The sequence below is a fragment of the Microcaecilia unicolor genome, chromosome 9, assembly GCF_901765095.1.
Source record: "Microcaecilia unicolor chromosome 9, aMicUni1.1, whole genome shotgun sequence".
Taxonomy (NCBI): domain Eukaryota; kingdom Metazoa; phylum Chordata; class Amphibia; order Gymnophiona; family Siphonopidae; genus Microcaecilia; species Microcaecilia unicolor.
In genome coordinates this window covers 164,018,361-164,042,833 of record NC_044039.1, presented here as the reverse complement: position 1 = coordinate 164,042,833, position 24,473 = coordinate 164,018,361, and the positions used below count along the sequence as shown (strand labels likewise).

At 42.2% G+C, this 24,473-nt stretch overlaps 1 protein-coding gene across 6 annotated transcripts in view; it reads left to right on the top strand.

The window, feature by feature from the left end:
- The window catches only part of NIN (ninein), a 213,649-nt gene that overhangs the window by 83,623 nt on the left and 105,553 nt on the right, over positions 1-24,473 (top strand). For all 6 annotated transcript variants that reach the window (XM_030213934.1, XM_030213931.1, XM_030213929.1 and 3 more), the window contains exon 5: positions 21,924-21,963. In XM_030213934.1, coding sequence (XP_030069794.1) covers positions 21,924-21,963 — 40 coding nt within the window. The remainder of the gene's footprint in view (positions 1-21,923; positions 21,964-24,473) is intronic.

Genomic DNA, 24,473 nt, shown 5'->3' with positions numbered 1-24,473 from the left:
CTTTGAGGTAAAAGAGATTTAAACGCAGGGCGGCAGGAACAAAAAGGGGGGCTGTCACTGGAGCTGAGGGTGGGCAGGTGGGGACTGGGGGCTGCGGTTGGAACTGTGAACTGCCGGTAAGCATGGCTTGTGGTGCCCTCCAGAACTTGGTGTCCCTTTCCATGCGTACCGTTTTTACTGGGTTGCGCCTGCCCTGGCAGTGGAGGCGCCGAAACAGCAAAAAACTTCAAATGACTTGACACAGCATCAGGAGTCTACAAATACATTCAAAAGATATATACATACATGAAAATGATAAACATTAAAACATAATGGAGTGGATGCGTAGCCTAGTGGTTAGAGCACCATTCTTGACATCCAGTGGTGGCCGGTTAAAATCCCACTGCTGATCCTTGTGATCTTGGGCAAGTTACTTAACTGTCCATTGCCTCAGGTACAAAATTAGATTGTGAGCCCTCCCAGTACAGAGACATTGCCTGGTGTACCTGAATATAACTCACCTTGAGCTACTACTAAAAAGGTGTGAGCAAAAATCCAAATAAAATAAACAAACAATGCATTCTACACACCAGTGATAATCCATACTGTGTCAAAACTCTGACATAAATAAATTGGTCAGAGACAAGAAAAATACCAACAGTGAAACCAATGTTGAAAATAAAAATAAGTATAAATAAGATCAATTAAACAATGGTGCACAAATAAGAGCAATACAGATCCTATATAATAATTCTCACCTCCAGCGTTCTAACCTGCCTGGGACCGTGGATCCCTCGGAGGTGGTCTGCTAGGCAGCTAAGGACACACTGACGTCAGTAACATCACTGACAGCTGATTATAGGACAACTTTTTGAATTTTTGGCAAATATATTGTCCTCTATATTGCCTCAAGTGATTTATACTAATCAAGGGAGGTTCTTGCAGTGTTGACAAGCTATTTGGAATGTGTGTAGGGTTGTTACTGCCTTGTTTTAGGGTGAAATCCATCATATAGCAGTCCTATTGACCAGTTCAGATGTTGAGAAAGCAATCTGCGCTATAGATTGGGATTTTCTATTTATGGTGTTGGAGAAATGATTTACAGGGCCCATTCATTGAAATCTGAAAGTGTTATACCAAACTCCATTGGTAGCAGTGATGGTCAGTGGGGATACTGTGAGAGTATTTTCTGTTACAAAGGGGTACCCGACAAAGCTGCCCTCTCTTGCCATTATTATTTGTTTTGTATTTGGAGCCTTTGTGTGTTATGGCAAGATGAAGTAGTAAAACTTATAGAATTAGATCTTTCTGATAATGAATGCTATAAGTTTCCAAGTCAAATAATATCCACAAACTTTAGGTCTCAAGAATTAACTCAAGAGATTTTGGATTTAATACAATATACATTACTATTAAATAGATCAATCAGGGCTTGGTTAACACTATATCAGAAAGTCGGAGGAATTTTGCCAGAGTGGAATCCTGATTTGAGTGCAGATAAATGGATAGGGAATGTACAAGGAAAATTGATATAAGTGACCACTTCAGAAGAGCAATGAAAAGGTTGAAAGACTTAACAAAATCAACCTTGTTACAAGAACAGCAATATAATTTTTTTGAGGATTTGTTTCCCCCATGGCAGGCATTTTATGCCAAAATTTCTCCAGAGGGAATTGTCCAGTGTTCCCAGGAACAAGTTAACTTTAGGACATGTTGTTTGGGAATGTGAATAAATAACATTGTTTTGGGAAAGATTGACTTCTTATTTAGGGAATGTAGGGGGTGTCAACTGAAGATTGCTGTGGATTTTCAGCTTTTTGATTGTGCTGATGAGCAACTGAAGTTGAGGGAGAGAGAAAGATGAACGTATAAGAAGGCGCTTCTTTTGGGAAGGAAATTTATTTTGAAAAATTGGAGACCTCCAGACCATCTATTCATTACACAATGGAAAAAAACATTTGTTAAAATTTGAAAATCTTGGGGGTCCTTTTACTAAGGTGCACTAATGGATTTAGCATGTGATAATGATTAGTGTGCAGAAAATAAGATGCCCATTATTTCCTTTGGGTGCTTTATCATTTAGCTTGTGCTATGTCTGTTAAAGCACCTTAATAAAAGGACTCCTAGATGTTAAAAATGCTAGTCCTAAAGCCTGGGGATTATTTCAAAACTAGTAAAAAAGCAAATGAAACGGGGGCTAGCAATGTTTTCTTCTGTGTGCATGTGGGAGTGTGTGTGTCCCTGCCCTCTGGCCTCTCTCCCCTCCCCCCTCTGAGTCCTTCACTGTTACAGAGCCAGCGATTTGATTTCGTGCTCTGCTGTTTTCCTTCACTGACTGTGTTACAGAGAGGGCGGGGCAGACACTCATAGGGAAACCGGATATCTCGCCCCCTTCACACTTCCGGCTGGAGGCTTCATAGAACGTTGGTGTTGCCTTTTATATAGAGAGATACTTGGTTGCCAAAATAGGAGGGGCTGTTCCATAGAGCAGTAGTACCACGAGGGTGAAGGTGAGGAAGCCACAGTGAAAGGTCAACCTGTGGCTGGTCTCTTGTAGAAGCTCTGCTTGATGATGCTACAATAAACTTAAAAAAAAATCACTAAACATTGAAACAGTAGAACAAATAGTACCTGATCCAAAGTCCACTACACTGACACTCGTATCAGTTTCATTATAGAAATGCAAGTGAAAGCAAATATGCCTTCAGCTGTCATCATGCTGATTTCTTTCTTTTGTGTTTTTTGCAATTAAAAAAAAAAATCTTAAGCACCAGGCAACCCATTCCATAGTAAAGGACCTGCAATAAAATAGATGCTTCCTTAGTTTTAACATAATGTAGCTTCTACAACAAGGATAAAGAAAGTTGTCACATCCCTTACTGTGTACACAATCTTTTTATTTTTTTTTTTCAGGAACCAGATATATAAATATTTTATAAATAAATAAGTGCTGGTTCCTGGGAAAGTATTTCAATCAGTAAGTCTAGACTTGTTTAATTATCTAATTACCTTGTATAAATTGCTGATTTGTGAATTCATGCTATTAATTAGTTTTGGTTCTGCTTTGGATTAATTCATGTAAGAAGTTACTGCTGAGGAAATGGTGACAAAAGATACATGTTGTAAATTGTGACCAATTCAGTAGGAGCTAGCCCCCTCCCCCCCCCCCCCCCCCCCCCCCCTCCGAAAGGACTGCATGGGGGATATTTCTCAAGCTACAGCAGTTTGGAAGGCACAGGAATTAAAGAAAACCTTCACTTTATCTGTATATGGAGCTGTAAGAGAATATAAATGTGAGAGGACTGCCTTTGAGAATGCTCTCCATGTTCTGCTTGGCTCTGCTATCGCCCACATTCCCTCTTGGAGTTTCAGCTCTAGAGAGACAAACTACTGTGGAGTACAGTTCTGCAGACAAATTCAACTTGCTGCAAAAAAATAAATAAAAATTTCATTTTATCTCTCTGCTTTGGTCTTGGCCTCCTTGAGTCTCTCTTTTACTCCTTGATTGTCTAACAGTCCAACTGACTTCCCACAGACTTTCTGCTTCTAACCTACCTGAAAAAGTTTTTATTGATGCATGTTTGCCTCTACAGCAAGCTTCTTTTGAAATTCTCTTTTAGCCTTTCTATTGCGTGTAGCTTCCCAGTGCTTATGCTGCTCCTGTTTTCTTCAATTGGATCCTTTTCATTTTCAAATGATACTCTGCTAGCCTCTTTCACTTCACCTTTCAATCATGCCAGCTATAGTTTGGCCATCTTCCACCGAAGTGCATCTGGCCTCAGCTTCCAAGATATTTTTAAACAATATTCATGCCTGATTTAAACTCTCTTGCAAGTTCTCCTTTCTAGTTTTTCAAAGATAAATATTAATGCAGTAGATTTCCTTAGTGTCTTCACTTGAATTAATAACTACGGTTTGATCATGCAAGTGGACCCAACACGGTTACTTCTCGCACTTCTCCTACATTCCACCAAGGACTAGACCTTAAAATAGCTCCCCCCTCTTGTTGGTTCCTGAACCATCTGCTCCGTGAAGCAGTCATTTATTTCATGTAGGAACTTTACCTCTCTAGCATTTCCACACCTGATATTTTCCCGTTAGTGTTGGGGTAATTAAAATCGCCCATTATTACAGTGCTGCCATATTTGTTAGCTTTCCTAACTTCTGGCCAGGCAGACAGTAATATACCCTCACCACTGTTCTCTCTCTTTTCACTCATGAAATTTCCATCCATAAGGATTCCATGTTGCAATCTGTTTCCTGCAGAATTTTTCCTGTTTGACTTCATTAACATATAACGCCACCACTCCCCCTCTGATTTGATCCACATTATCATTGCGATATAATACGTATCCTGATACCAGTGTCCTTTTATCTTCTTCCACCAAGTCTCTGAGATACCTATTATATCTGCCGTTTTATTGAGAGCTATAAGCTCTCCCATCTTATTTTTATGTTTCAACAATTTTTTATTGATGTACACATCGTATCACAACCTTAATCAGGGGTCTACAACAATTCGCCCCAGATGCTTCCAACCTTACAAACAGTGATAACATCCTTCAACAATCTTTTAAACATTTTTTCTCCCCTCCTTCCTCCCATTCCCCAATAAATCTCCCAAGTGAGCCCTATACTCTTCTGGGCCCCATTGGTGTGTCTTCCCTTCCCCTCCCCCCCCCCTACTTCCCTCCCAAGGAGCATAATCTCCCCTCTACTTCAACAATGAAAACCATAGGTACAAATATATAATCTTATATTTAACAGGTAAAATTCAAAAGCAGACTGCGACCTCGCGGGCTTAACGTATCTATATATCCATTCCAAACTTGCATAAAGGCCTTTTTCTTCTTGGGGGATCCCCGCGCCTCTCTGGCCTCCCAGGTGGCTAGCAAATGAATTTGATTCCTCCATTGCCAGTAGGACGGGGGATCTGGAGAGACCCAGTGTTGTAGTATAGTTTTCTTGGCCACTAAACATACTTTTCGACACCAAGTCCTCATCCCCTTATCCGTCATCCGAAATCCTGAATGTGTATCTAAAATATAGTGATCCCAGGATCCCTTTATTACCCTTCCCACTATAGTAGACATATACGTCTGGATCCGACTCCAGAAAGCTCTGATCTTCACACAACCCCAAAATGCATGATATAATGTATGTACTGTAGCATTACACTTAACACATCTATCACTACTTCTGGGGTTTATATGTGCAAGTTGCTGTCTGGAGAAATAAGCTCTCATTACTCCTCGGTATCCACTTTCTCTCAACCTCTCATCTACCGTAAGGGCAGGAATACTTCTCAGGGTGGCTCTTACATCCCAATTCCCTAAATTCCCTCCGGAGTCCCTTTCCCACATTTGTTTAATGGACTGAAAATTCTTGGGTGTGGAAATTAATGTTAATGCCCTATGTATAGCCGACACTGTTACCCCAGTAATCTCCAATTTTTGGAAGAAATCTCTCACTTTCTCCTCCGTTTTCATCTGCAAAGCTGGTTGGTCCAAACTAAGAATGTAGTGCTTAATCTGAGCATATGCAAACCTATCTCCCCAATGTGTACCTAGTCTGGTTTGTAGTGTTTCAAATTCCATCAACTTCCCTTCCCCATCCAACATGTGTTCTATCCTTGAAATCCCCTGGGCTTCCCATCTTAAAAATGCCACGTTTTCCCGTCCCGGATCGAAGTTCAAATTACCCCTTATAGATAATAATCCAGTAATTGTGGCCTTTCCCCCCATAGGTTTCATGAACCCTCTCCAAGTCTCTCTTAATGGCTGTAATATCACACAGTGTTTAAGGTTTATCGGCAGGTTTCGCCGTTCTTGATGCAAAAGTGTTAAAGGGTCGTAGGGCGAGAAGTATTCTTGTTCAATCTCTAATGGGGTGTATTCACTTGTCTGATTCACCCAGTCTCCTATATGCCTCAGTAAACAGGCACAGTTGTAACTACGAAGGTCCGGTAAACCCAGTCCTCCATTGTGCCAGCCCCCCATCAAGAAATGCATTTGCAATCTGGGCTTTTTCTTTGCCCAGCAGAATTGACTAAAAGCCCTGTTAACCTTCTTCAAGTCCTTCTGCAATAGACGGAGAGGTAGTGTTTGCATGGCGTAAAGCCATTTAGGAAAAATCATCATGCGAATTAAATTTATTCTGCCTCTCAAAGATATGGGTAATCCTGCCCAATTACCTAGATGTTTCTTCGTATCCATTAATAGGCTATTTATATTAAGCGAGTATAACTGTGTGGTATCCATAGTCAATCTAATCCCTAGATATTTGAATGAGTCTTTCGCCCAACTCAGGGGAAATTCTCGTCTCCATCCCTTCTTTACTTCGTCTGAGGAGGCTAGTGCCTCCGATTTTAGGAGGTTCAATCTAAAACCCGCATAGTCTCCATATTCTTCGAACGTTTCCATTAAATTAAGAAGGGAATCCTGGGGCTCCGTAATCATCACTAATAGGTCATCAGCAAAAGCTGCTACTTTAAATTGATGTTTACCAATGGGCATCCCTTTTATCAAAGGGTTTTCTATGATGGTACGGATCAAGGGGTCCAACGTCAGTACAAAGAGTAAAGGAGATAATGGGCACCCCTGTCTGGTACCTCTTCTTATCGGGAACGACTCTGTCTCCAATCCATTGACTCGAATTGTAGCCCTCGGTTCATGATATAACGCTTTAATGGCTGAAGTGAACCGTCCCGTAATTCCATATCTTTCTAACGTGGCAAAGAGAAACTCCCAATGCACTCTATCGAACGCTTTTTCTGCGTCAAAGCTGATAAGTAGTGCTGGTGTGTTGTTTCTTTTTCTCATCTCCAATGCCCCTAATATTCGTCTTAGATTCTTTGCAGACGTCCTCCCTTTTACAAACCCTACTTGTGTCTCATGGATTAACTTTGGCAGCATTTTCGCTAACCGGTTTGCCATTATTCTTGCTAACAATTTCACCTCAACGTTTAACAATGAGATTGGTCTATACGATTCTGGAATCAGAGGGTCCCTACCAGGTTTTGGTATAACTGTAATTTGTGCCCTGGAAAGATTGAATGGCAAACGCTCTGTATCTATTATCTTATTAAAGTACTTAGCCAGCGTGGGAGTAATGCTATCTCTCATAAGTTTATAAAACTCCATACGCATCCCGTCCGGTCCTGGAGCCTTCGACAATTTCCCTCTCGTTATTTCCTGCTCTACTTCCTCTTCTTGAATTGGGCTATTCAACACTTCCCTCTCACTTTGCGTTATTTCTGGGAGTTGTAATGTATCTAAATAAAGAGAACCCTGGAGGCCTTGGTCAAATGGCGTTTCATATAATTGTTCATAGAATCTAGCAAAGATTTCTCCTATCTGCTCATCTTGCCGTACCAACTGTCCCTGGCTATTTCTCATTTGTAATATCTTCCTGTTTTGTGACTTAGGCTTAGCCAAGCGAGCCATCATGCGACCTGATTTATTACCATATCTATGTAATTGGAATCTATAATAAATTTGCGATTTAGCCGCTCTCTTATGCAGTAGTTCATTCAGAGCCACCTGCAACTCCAGTAACTTAGTGCGTTGCTCAGGCTGATTTGTCTTCCCATATGCCTGTCTTGCCCTACAAATCATAGAACTCAATCTTAATATTTCTCTATTTCGGGCCTTTCGGACGTGATGTGTGTGACTAATAATTTCTCCCCTAAGCACCGCCTTGGCGGCGTCCCAGAACAGTAAAGGGTCAGTCTCGTGTTCCTTGTTAATGGTCTTATATTCCTCCCAACTCTTCTGAAGCCTTTCGCCCAACTGTCTATCTGTAAATAATTCCAGTGGGAACTGCCAGAATTTTTGTTTAAGCTTTCTAGTAGGCACCTCCCACTCCATATATACCCAGGCATGATCTGAAATCGTGTAGGGTCCTATATTGGTTGTGGCTACCTGTCCAAACAGATCTCTAGTGACCAGGAAATAGTCTATTCTAGCTTGTGATGCATGAGCTCGAGAGTGATGTGTAAAATCCCTCTCCAAGGGGTGCAGCATCCTCCATATATCAATCAAGTCTATCATTTTCCCCAGTCTTTTTAATCCCTGGTTGGACGCTGCCCCATCCCTCCTCTGTCCTTGGGAGCTGTCTATCGTTTGTTCCCATACTGTATTAAAATCTCCCCCCACTATTATAGGTGACCCAGCATATTTCATCAGATGTCCTATCACCGAGTTATAAAATTTTTTGTCATACTGATTTGGTGCGTATACATTGCAGATCACACATTTATGCCCATCTATGTCTAGCTCTACTATGACATATCTCCCCCCGGGGTCTATCATGAGGGGTCTCACTGTGGCCGCCACTCCTTTGCGAACTAAAATCGCCACTCCTCCTCTTTTTCCCAGAGCATTTGCAGCTATGCACTCTTGTACCCACCAGGTGCGTAGCTTAGCATGTTCTTCCTGACTTAAGTGTGTCTCCTGTAACAGAGCCACATCTATCTTATATCTTTGCAATTGCTGTAGAATTTTGGATCTCTTAATGGGTGAATTGATCCCGCCTACGTTCCAGGTGATCAATTTAATCATGGAATCTTGGTTGGTCTATGACTAATATTGCATGTTTTCTTGCTCCTAACCCTACCCGGTGGGCATCCCAGCCACTGCCCTTCCGGGATGAAATTTGTGTTGTACCCATAGACTCGTCGATCATTACTCCTTCCCTCCCTTTTACCTGAACCTCCTCCCCTCCCTGGATTCCTCGTTCTTCTTTTAATATATCCGTCTCTCTTCCCATTCCCCCCCTCCCCCTTCCCCCCATCTCTATCCCTATCCCTCCTCCCCTTTCCTCCCTCCCATCCCCTCATCCCCTCCTCCCCTCTTTTGACCGTTCCCTGATAGGGACTCATCACGTATAGTCGCCCCCCAACCTCTCTCCCTCTGTGTCCCCCTATACACTTCTTGCCGTGTTTTAAGAAAACCCCGGGTCCCTCCTTCCTCCCATTATGTCTATTTTTGTCTCTTTATAACCGTGGGAGTGAGAAACAATAACTCCAACAGATTAACCTTTAAACATTTGAACATACATATATACTCTTATAACTCGCCCATATTCTCACACATACTTTACTCACTCCTTTTTCTGTCTCCCATCTTATTTTTTTTAGGATTCTTACATTTCTACACAGACATTTCAAAGTGTGTTTTGTATCCACAACTTGCTTAACAGCTGGCAGAGACCATTTGCAATCTTCAGCTCTATCAGCTCTTCCCTTAAAGGCACCCAGCTTACTTTTGCCTTTATATTTATTTTAAGATTCAACAATTTTATTGATGAGACAAACAATAAAGAGTTACATTATAAAAATGGAATATTATGTCAAGTCCAAATGGAATTATATAAACAAAAGTACAGGAAGCTTCTTGTCATCAATCCTTTTTTATACAGTACCTAACCTCCCAACCCTCCTCCAACCTATCAGGGTATAGTAATGATGATACAGCATGTTTATACTCATTTTAAAAGTTTATAGATCACTCTTCCATATCTTCTCAGGATGCCCTAACTTCCTTGTTTTGATAGTCTCCTTTAAAGATGTCACTCCGAACCGTGCTGTCCTGAATGACAGCTTTCACCCACTTTCTAGTTTAGAAACTGCTGGAAGAGTAGCCTAGTGGTTAGTGCAATGGACTTTGATCCTGGGGAACTGAGTTTGATTCCCACTGCAGCTCCTTGTGACTCTGGGCAAGTCACTTAACCCTCCATTGCCCCAGGTACAAAATAAGTACCTGAATCTATGTAAACCACTTTGCATGTAGTTGCAAAAACCTCAGAAAGGTGGTATATCAAGTCCCATTTCCCTTTATCTCCTCTTTAGCAAAAAGAAGCACAAGGAGACTCCAAAATTAGGACACAATTTCTTTAATTATATAACTTGAATGTCAATTCTTCCCTTGGTTACCCAACACGGGCCGTGTTTTGGCACTAAACACCTGCAACAGCAGTCAAAAAAGTGTGACATCTAAGAAGCAACGGAACTTACTCTTTTTAAGGTGACAAGATGAACTGTTCTGTTAAATGCTGATGAAATATACTTGATCAATCAGTAAAATTAGGGCAGAGACGATCCTTCTTGCTAAAGTTTAAAAGTCTTCTCAGGATACCTTAACCTCCATCTTTTGACAGTCACTCAGGAGTGCAAGGTTCGGAGTGACATCTTTAAAGGAGACTGTCAGCTTTCCCCCATTTTCTAGTTTAGAAACTGTTCTGTCTGCTCTTTAAACTTTATTTTATTTATTTATTCATTCAGGGCATTTGATATACCACTGGGGCATTCACATAGGCATAAAGTGGTTTAACAAGTTAAAACAATAAAAACAAAAGAGCAGGATGGTGTACGTAAGGGAGGCCTAGGTGGCATTTTGGTAAGAGATGGAGAAGAGGTAAGTTTTGGGGTTTTTTTTTCTCCCCAAAGCTTGCTTAAAGGTGGAGAGAGAAGGCTGGGTTCTGATGTTTGGGGGGTGGTCATTCTACAGTTTAGGTCCTAGGTAGCTGAATACAGAGTTACAGGTAAAGGATAGTTGGATGCATGAGGGTGTAGGGGACAGCAAGGATGTGGTTATCTGCAGAGCGAAGACAACAGAGGGGGGGGGTAAGGGATGAGAAGGCTGTTGAGATAGGAGGGGGCAGATGGGATTTCTAGATGAACATAAGGGGCTTGAATTTAATACAAGCAGCCTGGATCCCTGTTAAGATGGAGCCCATCTTTTCGGAATAGCGCCCCCCCCCCCCCCCCCACACACATTTTCCCAGAATGTTGCCCATTTCCTAACAAATCTAATTCCCTCTTTCTTGCACCATTGTCTTATCCATCCATTGAGATTCCAGAGCTCTTTCTACCTCTTGGGCCTTGCATGTGAAGTGGGGAGCATTTCTGAGAATGCTACCCTTGTGTTCTGGTTTTAATTGTTTTACCTAAGAGCCAAAAATTGGCTTCTAGAGCCTCCATCTCATACTTTTGTGCATAGTTCTGCTAGTTGACAAGTTTATGCCTTGTTTCTGTGAGGAGGGACAAATTTCCTTATTCCTTCTGCTTTGTTATGAGAAATACTGACTGCCACATACAGGGCCGGTCCTAGGGTCTCTGGCGCCCCCCTGCAGACTATGAGTTGGGACGCGTGCGGCAGCCCCCCCCCATCTCCTTTCTCTCTTCTCCCACCCTGCCCCTGTCCAGCGATTCTCCTTCGCCCCCATCTCCCTCCCATTTATGGCCACCTGCCCGCCCTCTTCTCCCCCCCCCCCCCAACATCCCCCTTTTCTTCCCTGCGTGGTTTGTCTTTTTTTAATTTACCTCCGTCCCAGCAGCCGCGTCATTTGAAAGCCCTGCCCCGTCTCTAGCTTTCCCTCCCTTCGTGAGTTTGTTCCCTCAGAGTCCCACCCTCGAGGAAATGACGTCAGAAGGCGGGACTCTGTGGAACGAACTCACAAAGGGAGGGGAGGCTAGAGACGGGGCAGGGCTTTCAAATGACGCAGCTGCTGGGACGGAGGTAAATTAAAGATTTAAAGCCCCAAGGGCAGCGCCCCCCCTGAGGTGCTTACCCCGCTTACCGGGTTTGACTGGCCCTGGCCACACCTATGTGGCAGAGTTCAGTTTGGTACTCTCTATGCTGGTAAATGGTCATAACCCACAAGTGTCTGGATTTGTCTGTTGTGGATTCGTCTGCTGTGACTAAAGGAAAGAAAATGATCAAGTAAGACATTTTTCCATATGATCACACTCGAGTCCTATTCCTCTTTTGTGCATGTTCCCTTGGATTTTTGCAGCCCAAATGCCATTTTCTAGCATTAAATATTAGCTTCCAAATTCCAGACCATTCCTCTAATCTTGCTAAGTCCTTCCTCATGTTATTGACACCATCAGGGGTGTCTTTCCTATTACAGATTTTGGAATCATCCACAGAGGCAAACTTTGCCAGACAGTTCTTCAGCAATATTGCTTACTAAAATGTTAAAGAACCGGCCCAAGACCTGAATTTTGTGGTGCACTACTGGTAACATTGTTTTCCTCAGAATGAGCCCCATTTACTATTACCCCCTATTGCCTTCTAACGCAGTCACTCACTTTAATGTACCGAGGGCACTCAGTTTATTAGTTGTCTATGCAGAATCATGTCAAAGGCTTTTCTAAAATCTAAATACACTACATCTAGCACTCTTCCTCGCAGTTAACTCTGCTTTTTGAATTTGGGCTAGAGACTGGGTGGTTACTAACTGTTGGAATTGTACCGGCGCTTTTTCTTGCAGTATATGTTTTGAATCTGTAAATGAGATTGTGGAAACCTATGTGACCCCTGACAGTTTTTTTCTGAAACTTGGCCAGGATGGGTCCTATTTCCATTAAAGTTGACATTTGGATAAACTGTTGCTGTTTGTCCTTCCTTGGATCACTGCTGCTGATTGGTTGTCCTTTCTGACTACTTTACTAGTTTCTCTTAGCTTTTCCAGATATTGTTGCCTGTCTTCCTCTTTCTGCGATCTCGTATAGTTTATAAAGGCTAAACTTTTTTTTCCTCTTACCTTTTGAGCTACTACTTTTGAGAACCAAAGCAGCCTCCTTTTCCTCATACTTTTATTTACTTTCCTTACCAAAAGGTTTGTTTCTCTTACAATAGCTCCTTTCAGTTTTGCCCACTGCTTCCAGATGTTCCATCCAGACAACAATTCCTTGAGGTAATCCCCCTTCTGAGTAAAGTTAGTTTTTGTTTTTAAGTCTACAACTTTCACTTTTGAATGAGTCCTCTCCACGCCTACACTATCTGATGATCACTGTATACCGGATGATCATCTACTATAACATTATTATTATTATTAGCATTTGTATCCCGCACTTTCCCACTAAAAGCAGGCTCAATGCGGCTTACATAGCAATAGGTAACAAGAATTTTGTTATGTAAAGTAGGAAATTAGGTATAACAGAAGGATGGATGGGTAGGTAGGTAGAGACAGGTGATAGAGAGAGGAGGGTAAGGTGGGAGATACTGGGTCAATGTCATTTTCTCTTCAGCATATGTAAGGTAGATGGGTTCATGAAATTAATCTGGGTCTTTTGGGTAGGCTTGTTTGAATAGATGGGTTTTTAGTGCTTTTCTGAATGGTAGGTGGTCATGGATTGCGCGGATAGGTCTAGGGAGAGCGTTCCATAGACGGCTGCCCAGGAAGGAGAAATTGGATCCATAGCGCTACCAGACACACACTCCCCATTAGTAAGCACTTTGACCCCAACCCACGTGGGTAACAGCTACTTAGGAAAGTGTTTTGGGTGGGGGAGGTTCTGGAAGCCAAGTTTATGGTCTTAGGTAGACTCACATAGCCAGTCACGTTTTCAGGATATCCATAATGAATATGCTTGAGATAAATGCACATACCTCCATTGTATGCAAATCTGTCTCCTATATTTATTGTGTTTATCTTTAAAACCTGACTGGCTAGGTGTGTCTTAGACTGGGTTGAGAACCTCTGGTTTAATCCAGTATGGCAGTTCTTATCTTCGCATTCAGTCTAAATCATAAAGCCATCAATACACTGTTGTGTAGTGTGATATTTATTCAAAAATGTCTCTTCCAGTTCTGCCATGAAAAGTTTAGCATTTTAGCATCCTGTCATGCCATCCTTGCGTTCACATTGTTGAGGCTAAAGAATTTTTGGGTTAGGATGAATTTGATTAATTTTGTAATAGTTTCCAGTGGGCATTGATGGTCCAGGGTGGTGGTTAGAAATTTCTCAAGCAGTTGTGTGATCTGCATGATGAATGATGCTGTTAGTTCATTCTATTTCCATTGTGATCATGAACGTATCAAACTCTTAACTACTTGATATTCTTTAGTATGTTCAGAAAGTCTATTGTGTCTTGTATGAAGATGTTGGCTATATATTAAGGCTTTGAGAATCTCTATTATTTCAAAACTAACATCCACTCACAAGGATTCTCGCTTTCCATAAGTGTCTTTTTGATCTTTAACTTTCAGCATTCCATTTGTGCTTTCATATGTTTAGGTGTATTGATGTTGGAGAATTGTCCTTTATAATAAAGCCAATTTTGAACTTTACACTTTATTTGGTAACAGACATTTCCCCATTTTTGGTCATTTTTTAAATCTTGTTTTTATAGGCTGTTGGCAAAACTAGATCTAGACACCATGAAGGGGGGGGGGGGGGGTTCCACACTGTAAAGTAAATTGATGCTCTCTGTAATTGACCTTGGGCTCATTTTTATTGTGTACTTATTTCATTATTTTAAGTTGCGTCTTGTGGCAGGTTGTGCATAATGTGCTATTCTTATTGAATGATATATTTGTCATATGGCTTGAAGAGTTATGATATTCTGTGTAATCTAACGTAATGGAACACAAAAGCTGTTCACAGTTCAAATATTTTCTTAGGTTTTTTTTTATTTTAAATCATTTTTATTGGTGATAATATCACTTGTACAACTGTTCAAATAAAAACTTCTTAGGTTTTTTTTATGTTGTCAAATCTATATTTTACTGGATCGAAAGAAATTTGTATGGGATATCATTATACCAGGAGATCTCCTTAAAATATCCTTTTTAAATGACTGTGTCCTAGGTGTGGAGGTCTGCTTAATGGACAATATTAATGTGTTCTTTTGTGGAATGGTTTGCTGCTGTGATGTGCAAAGGGTTTGTGTCTTAAGATTCTTCATTCCAACTGTTTACATCTGTAGACTGACCTTTCAGAAAATAATTGCAAAAAAAAAAAGCCCTCATACAATTCAGAGACCAGTATTAGATATAACCCAGTGCAGTGTGCCTCAGTAATCCCTTTAATTAGCAGTATTCTGGCAGAGAACAAAGGTCTGTCTCGCTGAAGCAGATGGTAGGGTGGAAGAGGTTGCTAAGCTGTTAGGGAAAGGGGCCACAGTAAGTGAGTGACACAGGCTGCAGATGCTTGCACGGATGCTGGTCTGGAAGGCAAATTCATAGAAACCTGAGCCATCTGCTCCTCATCCCAAAAGAACGCGTGTCCATCAAAGTAATGTATTCCAAAAAGCTCTGCCTTCTGTATGGGGTGTGGAACTCGGATAATATGTGTGACCCACATCCAGCTGTAAAACAATTGCAGTCTGTGAAACAATACCTTCAGCATGTCATTGAGATACACGCTCCACAGCACTGAAGGGACCTTTCTTTTGTCCGCCTGAAAGATGTTGCCTGCTGCCTTTGGCAGCCATTTTGGAGTTGCCCCAACCTTTGACCTCTGTCCCTTCTCTCTTCACAATGAAGCTGCTGTTGCTGAAGACTTGATATGGTAATGAGGGCATGCTGATAAATTGGCTCTGCCAGCTGATGCAGTGGAAAGCTGCGCAGTAGTCCCCAGCAATGGCCACAGGGGTACAGGGGCCTTGGTTTTTGGAGAGAACTTCTAAGTAGTGCCTCTGTGCTACATGGACATGTGGATAACCTTTTGTAAAATAGGTCTTGAAGGGCTTGCGATAGATTGTCCTTGAGTTATGAACCTTTATTTATTGCTGAGAGTGCAAAAAAAATGTTGGAATAGCTGAACAATTTGTAACAAGGAAAAGTGTTATTTTTTTTTTCAACTCTTACACTTAACATATTGAAAGGACAGACTTTATAAATGGATTTTGTAGGTGGTATCTTTTTTACTGCTCTTGCAAGGTGCCATACTGATAGCACTGAAAGCCATGGCTGCCTGTTCCACTGGACAGGTACAGTACCAGTATGTAAGTGTATTCAGTATTGTGTGGCCTGTTATGATGTGAGAGTAGTATGTGTTCATTCAGCACACTTTAGGGTTTGTATTCCTTATCAACATTTAATCATCTTATAACTTAAGGCTCCATATCTGAACTTTACAACCCCCATAAGCACTACTGGTTAAGGTTCTTAAAGTAAAACTTGGTGAGCATAGTCCAGTGCAGCTCAGCATGTTCAGAGTTCTTATTTTACCAGATGTGCAGTGATGGCTCCCTTTTACACAGTGGTGAATTTAACCCTCCAGCTATTCCTTAGACATTGTGGGATAGCTGACTGCTCTTTCCAGCCAGGGGAAGAGCCCCCTTCAAACTCATGAGTTCCAGTGCACTCATAGGTCAACTGGGTGACCTAAAATAAGGATGTGGCCACACAGGATCACCAGTGGTGATGGAGCAAACTTCTGGCTGCAAGGATTTAGTGGTTTGCTTTCATTGCAGTTATTCTTTGCTGCCCCTCAGATTCTGCTAGCCTAAGTGATGATCTGCTCTTTCCTGATGGTTGGACCCAGCCCTAGGTGCCCTGTTCTGCCTGATGGGAGATCTGCCCCATCTCTGCTCATGAAAGCCTAAGAACTTCATAAAGCAGACTGCACATGTGTGTATGATACTACATGTAGTATTTGTATAAGCAGACTCAGAACTAGGAAGCAATAGGAAAGAATGGCCTAATCTAGTTTCCAAAGCAACCTAGATCAGTGGTTTTTAGATATAATCTGAATGAGATGCATTTAGAATGTGTCTGTACCCCTTATGACTTGGGAAGTAAATCATCAGTTAGGTGTGTCTATGGTACAGTATATGTGAGTTTTAAGTGGGGAGGGTTTAACAAATGTACCAGTGCCACAGTTTAAATGGTCTTTCCACGCCCCGAACTGGTGGTAATACAGGTTATAAATTGATAGGAAGGAATAGGAGAGAATGATTTTTGTCTGGGTAATCTGTTTAAAGTCTGCTATGAATAATGTCCTTAAAAGTACAATTCAGCACAACAAACTTACTTTCAGCTAAATATGGCATAGGTTTCCAGTATCATAACTAGAGCTGTACCGAATAGCATATTTTACTGTTCGGCAAAATACGAATAATGAAAAATATTATTCAGCCAAATATGAATAATGGGCATTGAGCTTTAGCATAACAGATAATAAAAGAAGTAATGTGAAATCAGAGACCGTGTTTATTTCAGTAGGATTTAGCACAGTAGAGCCCCGGGTTATTCGTATTCGAATTTAAATCGCTATTCAGGGCTCAATCGAATCGAGAACAGATATTTGGTACAACCCTAATCATAACTTGACCGGTATATGTGGGATTTCTGTTGTGTAACTAGACAGCCATTTTGTGAAACAAAATGTAGGGTAGATATTCAAAGTGATTTAAACATCCAGCAGAGGCTCTTAGCCATTTAGCCCCCGACAAGCAAGTTAAATGGCAATATTCAGTGGCACTGTCCAGTGGACAGTGCCGCTGAATATTGCTTCTTAACAGCGAATCCCTAACCAGCGAGGTTAGGAATGGTCTGGGGACAGTGTTTGGGTGGAGCAGCCACCTAGCTGGTTAGGGGTGATGTGATAGCTCGCTAACTGGTTAGGGACCTGCATAAAGTTAAGACAGAAAAAAAGGCTGTTCTAACTTTGTGGGGAAGGTAATTAGGCATCAGTCAATATCGGCCAGTGCCTGGTTATGTTTTGGATAATGGCTGCAGCTGCTCCCCTGTCCCAGTCCTCCTCCCCTGAAGATAAAGCAAGGTAGGTCCAGCCCCCCTCTTTCCAGGCTTACCTTGACCAATCCCCGGTGGTCTAGTGGTAAATAGGCAAGAGCAATGCCCACATCAAAGTACATCTTGATGTACAGTGAGGCTGTTGTAATGAGGTCATGGCAGCCATTTTGAAGAAGCTTCCTGACGTGGGCAACAGTTAGTGGATATCACTCCTGCTCTTTTAGCACTGGACCACCAGGGATTCGTCAAGGTAGGTAGGCCCTAGGGGGGTACCTACGGGGGGTGGGTGGAGGGTGGGCATACTTTGCTCTATTTTCAGAGGGTGGGTGGGAGAGGGAATCAGCAGGTCCCAGCTGATATTCAACCAGGACCCGCATATGTGAATTGGCCCTGGATATTGCCAAAGGTAAGATATGGCCTTGCACTGAGTAAACATACTGACTACTGCAGGCTGAAATTCACCCAGTGTAAGGTTATCTTGCTGCATGGTCTCTGCAGGCATAATCAGCCCCATGAATGGGTGATATCCAATGGTGTTGGTGTGGAAAGCTTCACACACAAGCCTAACAAGCTTTTTGATGTATGCATGGATGTCCTGTGCAGCACAAACGCCTTCTCAGTCTTACAATTAAGGTTACTTTCCTTCCTTCCGTTTATGAATTTAGATGTGTGTCTGATTATTCTGGTGTCTGTAGAAACACTTGTTGGTATGCAACTTAGCTTACAATGATCAATCGCACCAGTGGGAATGCCCAGCTAAGGGCTATCTTCCCACAAAAGATGGGACAAAACAGAATCCTGCCAATAGCTGGAATATCATCTTTGTGGAGCAGAGTGTCTTTCTAGTTTATTCCTGTTTTTAGGGAATATAATCTAAAATAGAACGGGCCCTAGAGGACATGAGATAGTTTGTAAAGTACCAAGAGACCCTGGAGAACAGATTGGCCAAATGTACTGTTATGTAAGAAGTCAATAGCTAAACACTGGGATATAAATGTGTGGACAGAAGCCCATGTTGCAGAAGTCACTTTATGGGCATCTCAATACAGCTGGGGTTCTAATGCTGAGCTCTTGACATACCTATCCAATGGTTATACCTACTCTGGCATGACAGAAGGAGATGTGGTTTTGATATTCAGAGAGAACATCTGACTACAGCAGGCATGTTAGAAAGTCCACTCTGTGTTTTTGTTTCTTTTGACCTTAAGGGCTTGAGTCCACTTCAAATAGAAAGTAGATGCTCTCTTGCAGTCCAAACAGTGTAAGACTCATTCACCCTTGTGAGCTTTTTGTCTAGAGGGAAATATTGGTAGAATAATTCAGCTGGAAGTTCAATCTTACCTTAGGTGGGAACTTAGGATGTGTGCACAGCACCTCTGTAATATGATTACAATTTAGTATAAGGGGAGTACGTTTCCAGGACTCTATGTGCTGAAGGGGCTGTTAACAAAAGATGAATCCTAGGTTCTTGCAGACTCAAAAGAACTTAAAGATCTGAAAGGGTTTTCATCAGCTGTGCAACTCACACATTACAGTCCCAAGACATAGTGGATGCTTTAATGGGAGGTTTCAGTCCCACATAAATTTATATAGAGAATCTCCATAAGATTTCCTAGAAGTCAAATGGACCTGAGATACATTCTCAGAGAAACCAAATGAGCATACTGCTTGGCTCTTGCAATCCAAACCTTGATAACCAAAGACTGGATGTTGGGATGATGGAGTTTCCATTTGTCTTGCCTGATAAGAGGTGGGAAAACTTTCCAACCAGTTTGATGATCTTACAGATAATTTCCAAAGAAGAGGGAACCAATAAGGAGCTATGAAGATGGTTCTTGGTCCCTTCTGAGTTTTACTAAGGTTTTTGCAATCAGAAGTATCTGAGGATACTGAAGAGCTTTTTCCAAATGAAAGGAAGAAGGCATTGGACACTATTCTGTCCCTTCACTTTCTCCTAACACACAAATTTCAGATCCTCCTGTCCTGAGGAACCACAAACATCTATTTCAGCTGTACTCCTATCGAGAAAATTCTAAATTACTATTGCCTGAGCCATAGACCCCTTGGGAGGTTCAGAGAACCATCTTAACCTGTCTGCTGTGAAGTTGGTTGTTCTACCAGAGACATGGGTCTTGGTTGTCTCTTGAAAGATGGCCCAGTTCTTCCTGCTTGCTTAAGTAAAACATAACTACCTGATTTTATGTGTGGGTGAAATAAATTTATTGAAAGTCTGATCTCTCAAAGTGTTGAATACTACTCGAAGTTCTAGGACATGTGATATCCTTTTCTGAATAGACATGGGGCTTGATTGTGAGCTCCCCAGTTCAAAGATGAAGCATCTTTTATTTTTTTTTGTTAGGACTGTTTTGATGTAGAATAATTGGGAAGAATAAGTGTTTGGTGAGATTAGCATGGTTCAGCCAACAAGAGTCTTTATGCGCTAACTTGACATAGATGCAAATGCTTTTAGTCACTGTCTGACTTTCACTGAATCATTAGGGACCATTGAGCTTTTCTTATGTGGAAATGTGCCAAAGGAGCAATTGTATTGTTGAAGCCATGTGACTTAACAACCTTAACATGCCCCAGGCTGAGTCTAAAGACTCTTCACTCTCATTACCTTGGATTTTAATTCTGTGCTAGCCAGGAGGAAGGATTTCACCTAAGTCATACCTGTTGGAGCCTCTATACTTCACATCTGTCTTTTTTAAGAAGCAAAGTACAGCAAGTGAGGTCACCCATATCTGCAGCTGAACTTCTTGAACAGCTGATGTTCAGGCACTGCTGCTAGCTCCTTTTGAGGCATCTAGGTTTTAAGGAGACCAAATGTACCCTGAATTCTCCTTTCACCTCTGTCTTACAGGAAAAAAACCATAGTTATTTCCTAAAGAAACAGGATAGAGGCCCTGAAAGATCTATTCCTGGCCTATGGCAAAGCATGATGTAACACGATCCCTGGAGAATACTCCTGCTCTGATAGATCCCCAGGGCCCTAAATGACTAGAGTCTGATTTCCCTGCAGCCTTACCCTTAAGGTAAAAATTGTGGGACTTCTGTGCTCAGCATCAGCTATAGGAGAGGCTTCCCTCTCTGGTGCTGAATGACTTACACTTGAGAGATGATCTACCCCTGGTGCCAGTGATAACTTGCCCTATGCTAGGGCCTGGGGTTCATGGACTAACTGTTGGTCAGAGCCCAAGCATTTGGCACCATCATCTCAATGCAGTTGAGGTTCTGAAAGGGCCTCATTGATCCTTCAGTCCAGCTTCCGATCAGAAGTTACTGATGCCAATGCTGGGGATACCACAAAAGAAGAAACATTATCTGGAGTGATTTGCAGGAAAAGCAGATTCTGGTGCAAACATCTGCAAATTGTCCATGCTTATGCCAAAGTAGAGGTGGTCACTGCTGTTTTGGAGTAGGAATGACTGATGGTTTTATCTCCTTGCCCTTGGCCTCTGTCACCAATGGAGTATGGGGTCATAGCTATGATGCCTCCACTCAGTGTCATGATCCTTTGAGGTTAACTTTGGCAGCAATGTACCTTTGTCCTTTGAGTGAGTAGAGCAGGATGGCTTTCTGTTCTGGACTTAAGTTTTGGCACCCAGAAATATAATCTTCCCCTCAGTGTCAATGATCCCAGTAGCAGATATCATGTCTTCCCTGGTCCTTCAACACCAAAACCTTTCATGCTGATGGAGTATCAGACTTTGAACATGTGAAGCAACTAGTTTTCAGAACCTGATGGTCTTGGGTGACATTTTAGCACAGATGCTTAGGGATATCATGGCCTTGCATCAGACACATTATGCAACTTTCAATCGTCAATTGACATATTTTGATTGCATGTGGGCACTTTTTGAAGCCACAGTGCTATTGTGAGAAATTGGCAAGCTACATGTTTTGAACAATTAAGGATGGTTGTAGCTACTATCGCTAAACAGTATTTGGGTAGGGGGGTAGTGAAGGCACAGTGACAAAAAGAAATAAAATCTTGAAAAGTTCCTAAAACCTAGCTAGAGACAACTGTTGGAATGATAATGGAGACCATTTGAACAGAGGCCCTTTTCCAGCAAAACAGTGGCCAAGAATAGCAAGTAAATCATGAAATAGTAAAGACAACTATAAACCCAGTTGAAAAAGTGGACAAAAATAGACTGAGGAGGTATTGACTTTGTCAGATATCACCTTACAGGTGTGGCTGCTCATTCTACTTGCTGGCAAAGAAATGTAATACAGTAATATTTTGAAAATGCTTAAACATTTCCATGTCGACTTTAAAAATTTGATATCAAATTGTTATGGCATGATAAGTCTTCCACAGAACTTGTATATCAATAAAGAATCTATTGCTATAGCAGTACTGTATGTCAGCTGATGCCAGCTTTCAGAAAGAAAGCATCTTGAAGCATTACAGAAGTTCTTTCAAGATTGTGTTTTTGTGTTTTTTTTCAGCTCTGGAGGACTCAAGACAGTGAAGAATATGAAGCAGAAGGTATGAATTTAATATTTCTGTACATGTATGTCTTGCATGACAGTAAGGTTTATAAAAATGCACACAATAACACCCATACTATCACCTGTCTCCTTATTCCATAAGCACCTTTCTAATAAACAGAATCCCAGGATGCTTCATAGTATAATACTCAAACATTTAGGCTAGACAGTCTGCTAGCACATTTCTAGCATCCAAACTGCTTAAAAACTTTGCAAGAGAAGTAAAAATGGTTCTATCCATTTTAGTCAGGTATTTGGCAGGAATGTGCACAGAAATATTTTCATTCTTTTCCCCTTAAGTTTGACTTTTTTTTTTAATCAATTAAAAAAATATTTGGCACATTAACTTTTAAACACATTACTTTCTAGGTTAATACATGTTATAATTCCGCATACACTAAGTGGCCTGTTTACTAAAGTGCAGTAGAGTTTTGCGACTGCCACATGTTGGTTACAAAAATTAACTCATGGTAACTGTAAAGCCTGTGCGGTAACTGTTGGGGAGTATGGCCAGCATCTGCCCATGTGCTTTACTGCACAGGGCATACCTTTACCAAACAGTAAACATGTTGCTGATAATGCAGATGCACTTAACCACTTTCTGAAGAGGCTCTTAAACGGATCTCTACTGGTTAGTGGGAGACAGGAGCAATCCTAGGATGTTCTGCTCTGTGTGTTCCCTGTTCCAAAATGGTGAACCTGTCACCTTTGGGTCAAGCTGCCAGATACGAAGCAGTGCTGTCTTCCCCTCCCTCAGAGATCCTCTGTACTTGTTCCATGCCTTTTTAATTCATATACAGTCCTGGTCTTGACCACCCTCACTGGGAGGCTGTTCCACATATCTACCTCCCTTTCTGTAAAGAAATATTTCCAGATTTTGTTTTCTAAGTTTACTGGCTCTTACCTTCGTCCTATGACTCCACATTTCAGAGCTTTCTTTAAATACAGGGCTGCATCCTGTGCATTTATACCATGAAGGTATTTAAATTTCTCTATTCCTTAGCGTCAGCAGCAGACGAATCCAGAGACAGATGGGTTGTGACCATCTACCCACAGGTGGAAATAGAGCACTGATTTTGTACTCTGCCTTATTGGATGGTGTGCTCTTGGAATCTTCAGTATTCTCTATCTCCAGCAGGTGAGTGGATGGTCTTCTTCCTGCTCCTGGATTCATCTGGGTGCAGCTTCTGTTCTAGATTTCTGGTTCAGTAAGCTTTGGGGTGCTAGGCTGAGCAGTGCCAGCTTTAGGGGGTAAACCTGGTGAATCCAGGTTCCTCTGTCATCCCGGAATCAGCTTTGAAGCTGTCTTTTCAGGTCTTGGTTCTATCTCTTTGAGCAGTGGTCTGCAGTTCTTATGTGGCCTGCGTGTGCCTCTTGTGGGCCCAGCAGGCAGCTGATGCCATACTTGAGGATGGAGCTCAGCCTCCTTCAGAGTTTCCAGATGTGAAGACTGGCTTAGCATATTTGGTGGACTCCTTATATGACTTACTTCATACGTCGACCAAGCAGATCTCCCTGGCTGTTGTTTTACACCACTTGTTGTGGCTGTGCCATTGGTCAGCAGATGCAGCATCCAAGGAGTGACTGGGTAGGCTGCCATTTAAGGGCAACCTCTCGTTTGGGGAGGACTTGGAGAAACTGGTGAAGGACCAAAGGAACTCAAAGTTTCAGCGTCTACCAGAGGACAAGCCTCATCCTCCAGGGAAAGCTGGTCCAGCCAACTCACGGTTGAAGGAGAGCAAAAAGTACCGACTGGGATTTGTCATTTTCTTATGGAAACAGTCTGACCTGTGATCGCGGCACGACCGAGAGAGTTCTCACAGCACTGGAGCTCAAGGAGGCATACTTAAATGTCCCTGTTTGGCCTGCCCATCAGCGTTTGCTTTGCTTTGCAGTGCTGGTGCATCGTTTTCAGTTTCAGGCTCTCCCTTTCGGCCTGGCAATAGCCCCATGAACCTTTTCAAAGATGATAGTGGTGGTGGCGGCGACGGCGGTGGTGGTGGCGGCTACGGCATTGTGCAAGTAGGGCATCCGAGTTCATCCGTACTTGGACAATTGGCTCATCAGGGCATCTTGTCAGTGGGAGAGTTTGAGGGCCACAGCTAGAGTCATGGAGCTCTTGCAGTCCCTAGGTTGGGTGATCAACTTGAACAAAAGTCGGCTACAGCCTGCTCAATCTCTCGAATATCTCAGGTACAGTTCGACATAGTACAGGGCAAGATGAACACCGGGACAAGCTGCAGTCTCAGATCTACAGGGTGCTGCGGGCTCCCGCACCCAGAGCATGGGATTATGTGCAGATCCTAGGGTCCATGGCAGCGATGTTGGAGGTGGTCCCAGGGGCTGTTGGTATGCAAATAGATTTACTCATGAGTTGGGTGAAGCGTCATCTCTCCCAAGTGTCGGTAGCCCACATAGCAGGAACACAGAGCATAACAACCGACTTTCTTAGTCGCAACAAGGTGGAGTGGGAGCTCTCGGACCTATTCTTCTCATTGATAATGCAAA